Raw genomic sequence first — 7,500 nt, 5'->3', positions numbered from 1 at the left:
AATACAGTTACTAGTCTTATTGAATACAGTTACTAGTCTTATTGAATGTGCAGTTACTAGTCTTACTGAATGTAGTGTACGTTGGTCCATTCCTTCTCCAACCACTAGATGGCGTCAGAGGCTCATTAGAGAGAATCAGACAGAAACACAGTCACTCCTCTCAGATACTCTGGATGCCCTTTTGAACATCTTGGGCTGGTCCAGAAATACACTCAATACTTAACAAAATCCTATGTATATTTGATGTTCTTTTTAATCTCCATGATAATATATGTAATAATAATAGTGTTAATCCACTCCTGTCCCTGTCTCTTAGGGGCGGTGGTGACGGACTTTGATGGAGACGGTCGTCTGGACCTGCTAGTGTCACATGGAGAGAGTGCTGCTCAGCCCATCTCCATCTACAGAGTCAATCAGGTGCACCGTGTGTGTGTGTGTGTGTGTGTGTGAGAGAGAGAGAGAAAGAGAGAGAGAGAGAGACACACACACACTTAAAAGGACCTGACCTAAAAAAATCATCTTAAACCTCTCTCTCTCTCTCTCTCTCTCTTTCTCTCTCTCCATTCAATTAAATTAAATTCATAGGGCTTTATTGGCATGGGAAGCATACATTTACATTGCCAAAGCAAACATCACAAAAATGTTATAATATAAATGTAAATACAAATAAGTTAGTGAGGTAAGTGAATAAGTAAGTGACATTTACAAATAGTAACTTTTTCTGTTTTTCCCCCCCTCTCCGTCTCTCTCAGGGTATCTCCAACTCCTGGTTGCGTGTGATCCCTCGTACCCAGTTCGGGGCGTTTGCCCGTGGTGCCAAGGTGGTGGTGTACACCAAGAGGAGTGGCCCCCACACCCGCATCATCGATGGGGGCTCAGGGTACCTGTGCCAGATGGAGCCCGTCGCCCACTTCGGCCTCGGTAAGGTTTCTCTCTCTCCGTCTCTCTCTCTCTCTCTCTCTCTCTCTCTCTCTTTCTCACACACTCTCTTCTCTCTCTCACTTGTTGATGAGGAGAGGGGGTGGAGGCAGACAGCTAGGCATGTGACCTTGCTGAAGGACCCTCAGGCCCTCAGGCGAAGGTGGCTCAGTTCGTGCCTGATTGCAGTTTTTCCTAAATCGTTTACACACTAACACTGGCATTTAAGAAACAATGGACCTCATTCTTGAACATTTTCTTAAATGTCTTCTTACGAACTTCGTTAGACCAACCCTAAGAAAGATCCCCGCCAGATTCATGAACGCGTGGAAATGTGTTCTTAAACCGCCAAAGTGTTCTCAGCTGTGCTCCCCTTCTTAAGTTAAATGTGCGTTCTCGTACATCTGAATTTGCATAAACGCCCCGCCAGCTCCTTACTACAGGGTCGTGTGCACACAGCATCCCCAGACAGCGCGGAAAAAGTTGAGAGGTTCCCAATTAACACGATTGATGTTCAAGGTCACGTGCAAATTCAACGTTGTATTATATATATATATATATATATATATAATGCTACAGTATTTTAGTAAAAAATAAAGTTACAGTATGTTTGTGTGTTTTATATTTGAGTATAAAAAAATGTTATACAGCAATATTTTACATACAACAGGAGAATGTGTAACACTGAACATGCAAAGGCTCCTGATAAAGCATTCAGACTAGTTCTCCATTCAGACTACTAGTGTTTCCCATTCAGCACATCAGTGGTCATATGATGCTTAGAAGTGTGTACTCATGATGGCTGTGTGTGTCATTAGAAGTGTGTACTCATGATGGCTGTGTGTGTCATTAGAAGTGTGTACTCATGATGGCTGTGTGTGTCATTAGAAGTGTGTACTCATGATGGCTGTGTGTGTCATTAGAAGTGTGTACTCATGATGGCTGTGTGTGTCATTAGAAGTGTGTACTCATGATGGCTGTGTGTGTCATTAGAAGTGTGTACTCATGATGGCTGTGTGTCATTAGAAGTGTGTACTCATGATGGCTGTGTGTCATTAGAAGTGTGTACTCATGATGGCTGTAATTAGAACATAAAATAAAATTTTGCTGGAAATGAGGTATTCTTTCAGAAAACGTGTTGAGAATTGAGAAAAACAGTAAAATAGTTAATTGATGTGAAACAGAGAGTGGCCTGCTTGCACAGTCCCATGGCGTGTGTATGCATGAGTAACCCCCCTCCCCCACCCCCCTCCCCCCTCCCCCAGGCAGGGATGTGGCCACCAGTCTGGAGGTGTACTGGCCAGACGGGCGCTCTCTGGCCAGGTCTCTGGAACCCTCCGAGGTCAACTCAGTCCTGGAGGTCCCCTACCCTGTAGAGGACGAGGAGGAGACACCTGCTGTGGAGATAGAGGTAGGCACACACACACACGCACACACACACGCACGCACGCACACACGCACGCACGCACGCACACACACACACACGCACGCACGCACGCACGCACGCACGCACACACACACACACACACACACACACACACACTCTCTCTCTCTGCCGTGTTCACCATCACTGTGACCCACCCGGACCCATAACCCAGTTATGTTGATGATAGAATAAATGTGTTTTGTTACATGAAATGACCCGAGGGGCGCGGCGGTCTGTCTGTGGTGACCCCCCCCCCCGCACAGTGAGACACACAATTACACACAATGGCCCTCATTTACTAAGCAATAGTACAACAGAAAACCAAGTTTGGCATTTATCAATTTGGATGTGAGCGCAGCAATAAAAATTAACAAATGAAAACAATGGGTAGGCTTCAGTCACATATTGAAATAAGAGCTTTGACAGTCATCATATCGGTAATGCTCTGTAATCTGTAACCTATGCTTGTCCTATTGAGGTGAGAGGAGGTAGGCTAACCCTAACCCTTACCTGACACACACCAGTTTCTATAAGCCTACTGATTGAAATACATTTTACATTCATATACAGTAGGTGTTAGCTCTAATTTGATATTTTATTACTTTGTAATTTATTGTCACAATAATACATTTTTCTGTATGGAAGGTAAAATAAAGTTGTATTATTATTATGATTATAATAAAATTAAAATCTTTGAAATCCAATTAATAAAAAATGCTACAGGAAAAATATTTGAAAATGCTCACAGATATACTTGAGGCCTTGTAGGAAAAGGATATGGTGGTTTGTGCTGAAAACAATTTGATTTTAGCTAGGCGACCTGTAGTCCCAAAGTTATTGACCAAAAACCAAGACCCAATCAGCATTTAGGGGCGTGGCCTGTGTATCATGGATTGATCTATAGGCTTCACATATCACTCCCCAAGTGTTATTGTTGTAGAACCTGTAGAACCAAAGTTATTGCCGTAAAACAAGGACCAATCAGAATTGAGGGGGCGTGGCCTATATAACACAGACTAATGGCGTGTTCCAGGCAACCCGTAACTCGGGTTTTCCAACTTTCTACACGTGAAAATGCTCTGGAGTGGCAGTCAAACCCGTAACTTCCCACCCGTGAACTCGTACCAGATGGATGTACTCTCAGTTGCGCTCTCTGACGTCACACAGCCCTCTAAACAAGATGGCAGCCCACATGGGTACAGCGACAAAGATAACTTTAGGGCAACGTAAAGTCAATTTGTACGTTGTAATCAAAATAATACAACTGATGTAGATGCTCAGTGGGATTTAGAGCAGGGATAGCGCGACGGCGTGTTTGGGAAGCGGGATGGCGTGACCGCCGTGTTTCACATGCAGCTAATTCAGCTGTAAACAATTACGTATAAACAGTCACTGAGATAACAAGACTGTCTAAGATAAAGCTGGTTTCATATTGGACATTCAACAGATGTTCCCATTGGTCATGGTGAATTTCATCTCAAAAAGCTTCCAGATGGAAGTTTAGATAACTAAATCAAAAAGTGTTGTGCATATTGCAGTGAGGACATGTCCTTCCACCGAAGCAAGTTAAGTAAAAACAACAACAGCTGATTCCTCCAGCCCCTGAATCTGAATGTCAGGCTTCTAACCACTTTCTCATGCATGTCTTTATTCTAACACCACACATGTGGGCAATTTGTTTAATCTCCCCTAAAAAATACAAGTAAATACTAGTATTTTAAACTTGTGAATAATCATGATTAATCACAGCTGATGATTGTGATTAACTCAACTATTTTTTTAATCGATTGACTGTCCTAATATACTGTCAGTCACTTAAAAACAATCTAATTAATTACATCTATAATTAATTGATCTAATTAATCGCAATTAATCGCATATATAATTTTTTTCTGGGAAAAGCACCCAAATGAAGATATTTCAATTAAAATGAATTACATTATTGTGGCAGACGAGTAAAGCATTGAATAGACATTACAAAATGTGGCTTTAGAAGTCAATATATTGTTTCATTCAATTACTATTTGCAATATCTTGTTATGTGTAAAGCTATCAATCAATCTGAGCAACATATCCAGCTTGCGCCAATGCGTCCGTGGATTTTCTAAACTACTCTTGCCGGCTTGTCCAGTAGCTGCATTGGAGGAAGGATGGAATTTGCAACGCTTCCATGAAGCCCTTGTCTTCTACCATAGCAACTGCCAATCCACTGCAATTCATTTTGCGACCAAGTTTGTCAATTTGTCTGAGGTAGACTTAGCCTACTCATTCTGTGCTCCCCGCTCACTGTAGCATAGGGATCCGCCTGGCATAATCAATTAATAAAATAAATAAATAAATAATAATAATAATAATAATAATAATGTAGATTCATTTTTGTGTTAATTTAATTAACATGCTACAATTAGCATACTTATTCTATCTAATTATTAGGGCTGTCAATTTAACAATGAATACTCCAATAATCTACAGTGTATACAGACAGTAGATTGACGCGGTGAGTGTTGAATGTACTAAGGTTGAAGGTGATTTATTAATCATATGAAATGCTTGTACTCATACATGGTTGTATCTGTTTCAGTGTGGCCATGGGTTTGCCCTGAACGAGCACGGCCGGTGCACAGGTGAGTACACAGTTACAGTACACTTCTCCACCTGTAGGACGCGTCACATCCTCAGTCCTGCCCTCATCCTACCCGTCTGTGCCTCCCCCCCCCCCCCCCCCCCCTCCAGATCAGGATGAGTGTACCCAGTTCCCCTCCGTCTGCCCCCCCGACCGCCCCGCCTGCACCAACACCTACGGCAGCTACAAGTGCCGCGCCAACAAGCGGTGCAACCAGGGGTTCGAACCGAACGATGACGGCTCCGCCTGCGTGGGTGAGTCCCTCTTCCCGTCAGTCCCTCTTCCCGTCAGTCCCTCTTCCCGTCAGTCCCTCTTCCCGTCAGTCCCTCTTCCCGTCAGCAGGTCACAGGGGCAGGAGGAGGAGGAGCTAAACTTCCCGTCAGTAGGTCACAGGGGCAGGAGGAGGAGGAGCTAAACTTCCCGTCAGCAGGTCACAGGGGCAGGAGGAGGAGGAGCTAAACTTCCCGTCAGTAGGTCACAGGGGCAGGAGGAGGAGGAGCTAAACCAAGATTTGCTCATCCAGTGTCATTTTTGTCCCCCGGGGCGGGCAATTGGTAAAAAAAGACCACAATAACGGCACAACGTCTAACACGTAATAATCACTATGGTTCGGTGCGAGTCTCTTTTGAAGGTGCTGGAGTTAAAACGTTCTGCAAAAACAAATAAGGAGAAAAGAGAGCTATGCAGACTGATATTGATTGATTAATTAATTAAAATTGATTGATAAATGACATCTGTAGCAGTGTGAAGGGTCCCCTCTCTGTCTCTTCTGCCTCTGTGTGTCTGTTTCTCTGTTTCTTTCTTTATTCTGTCTTGTTTCTCTCTCTGTGCTTATCTCTCTCTCTCTCTCTCTCTCTCTCTCTCTCCCTCTCTCTCTCTCTCTCTCTCTCTCTCCCTCTCTCTCTGCAGCCCAGGTGGCCTACTTCGGTGGGACACGCTCCTCGGGGGTCAGAGGGGGGGCCGGCCTCTCTCTCTGGCCTCTCTCTCTCACGCTTCTGCTTCTCCTCTCCATCCACCTCCACACTGGACTACTGTAACCTCCTGCCACTGCTCTCTTCTCCTCTCCCTCTGGATCCTTCCTCCTCCTCCTCCCCTCTCTCTCTCTCTCTCTCTCTCTCCCTCCCTCTCTCTCTCTCTCTCTCTCTCTCTCTCTCTCTCTCTCTCTCTCTCTCTCTCCCTCTCTCCCTCTCTCTCTCATATCACTTGCTCCGAGCGTGATCGGGATCGTACAGAAAGACTCTGGGAGACAGACTTCTCATGGAACTTCTCTACCTGTCTTCCTCGCTCTGTTCAAATAACAAAGACCTGGAGGAAGTCCTGTCCTCCTCTCATCCGTTTCCTCATCCTTCGTTCGCGGTCACGCTGCTACGCGTCACCTGTTAGTGACCAAACCGCCCCCCCCCCCCCCCCCCCCCCGAACTATCGAGCTACACAGACACATGCACACACATGTGCGCACGGATGTACACACACACACACGCACACACACACACACACACACACACACACACACACACACACACACACACACACACACACACACACACACACACACACACACACACACACACACACACACACAACCACACACACACACACACACACACACACACACACACACGGGGGGAGCATGCCTGCTGGGAGTTTAAAAAACCCAACCTTCCTCACCTCATCACCCCTGGGTTCTACCTGAGTTCTACCTGGGATACACACGACCACACGCCTGACTGGACCTCAGACAGACAGAACCCACACACACACACACACACACACACACACACACACACACACACACACAGATACACACAGATACACTAGACTGGTCTGGTCTGGTCTGGTCTAGACTGAACTAGACCGGGCTGGACTGGACTAGACTAGACTGGACTGGACTGGACCGAGGCTCAGTCTGTGTGTACCCCCATGTTACCATGTAAATCTGTGATACTGTAAGTCCAATGTTTTGGCTGGAGGTTATGACTGTGTGTGTGTGTGTGTGTGTGTGTGTGTGTTGTGTGTTTTGGTCTGTGCACTCTGAAGCAGTGGGAGTTGTTGGTGAACATATGCCATACCATCTGTACTCATGAATAATAACAGTACAGCACAGTACACACACACACACACACACACACACACACACACACACACACAAACACACACACACAATGGAAGTCTTTACTGGTGGGAAGCATGTGTGCAATGTACAGCTATGTTGACCCCGGGCGCACACTGGGGTAAGACGAGCCAGTCGTCCATCCCTCCTCCCCCCCTGCCCCAGCGCACACTGGGGTAAGACGAGCCGGTCGTCCATCCCTCCTCCCCCCCTGCCCCAGCGCACACTGGGGTAAGACGAGCCGGTCGTCCATCCCTCCTCCCCCCCTGCCCCAGCGCACACTGGGGTAAGACGAGCCAGTCGTCCATCCCTCCTCCCCCCCTGCCCCAGCGCACACTGGGGTAAGACGAGCCGGTCGTCCATCCCTCCTCCCCCCTGCCCCAGGGCACACTGGGGTAAGACGAGCCGGTCGTCCATCCCTCC

The 7,500-nt window shown here is 46.3% G+C and overlaps 1 protein-coding gene across 1 annotated transcript in view; it reads left to right on the top strand.

Annotated features, from left to right (window-relative positions):
* Positions 1-6,004, top strand: part of LOC311326031 (cartilage acidic protein 1-like) — a gene marked incomplete at both ends in the record, with an annotated part of 19,997 nt that extends 13,993 nt beyond the window's left edge. Inside the window, 6 exons of the mRNA XM_084458869.1 lie at positions 317-417; positions 753-921; positions 2,184-2,329; positions 4,926-4,968; positions 5,078-5,221; positions 5,877-6,004. Of these exons, the coding sequence (XP_084314995.1) occupies positions 317-417; positions 753-921; positions 2,184-2,329; positions 4,926-4,968; positions 5,078-5,221; positions 5,877-6,004 (731 nt within the window). The remainder of the gene's footprint in view (positions 1-316; positions 418-752; positions 922-2,183; positions 2,330-4,925; positions 4,969-5,077; positions 5,222-5,876) is intronic.
* Between the last annotated feature and the right edge of the window lie 1,496 nt (positions 6,005-7,500).

The sequence above is a fragment of the Borostomias antarcticus genome (genome assembly GCF_949987555.1).
Source record: "Borostomias antarcticus genome assembly, chromosome: 25".
Lineage (NCBI taxonomy): Eukaryota > Metazoa > Chordata > Actinopteri > Stomiiformes > Stomiidae > Borostomias > Borostomias antarcticus.
Note: the sequence above shows the minus strand (reverse complement) of the source record. Positions and strands in the feature narration are given on the sequence as shown.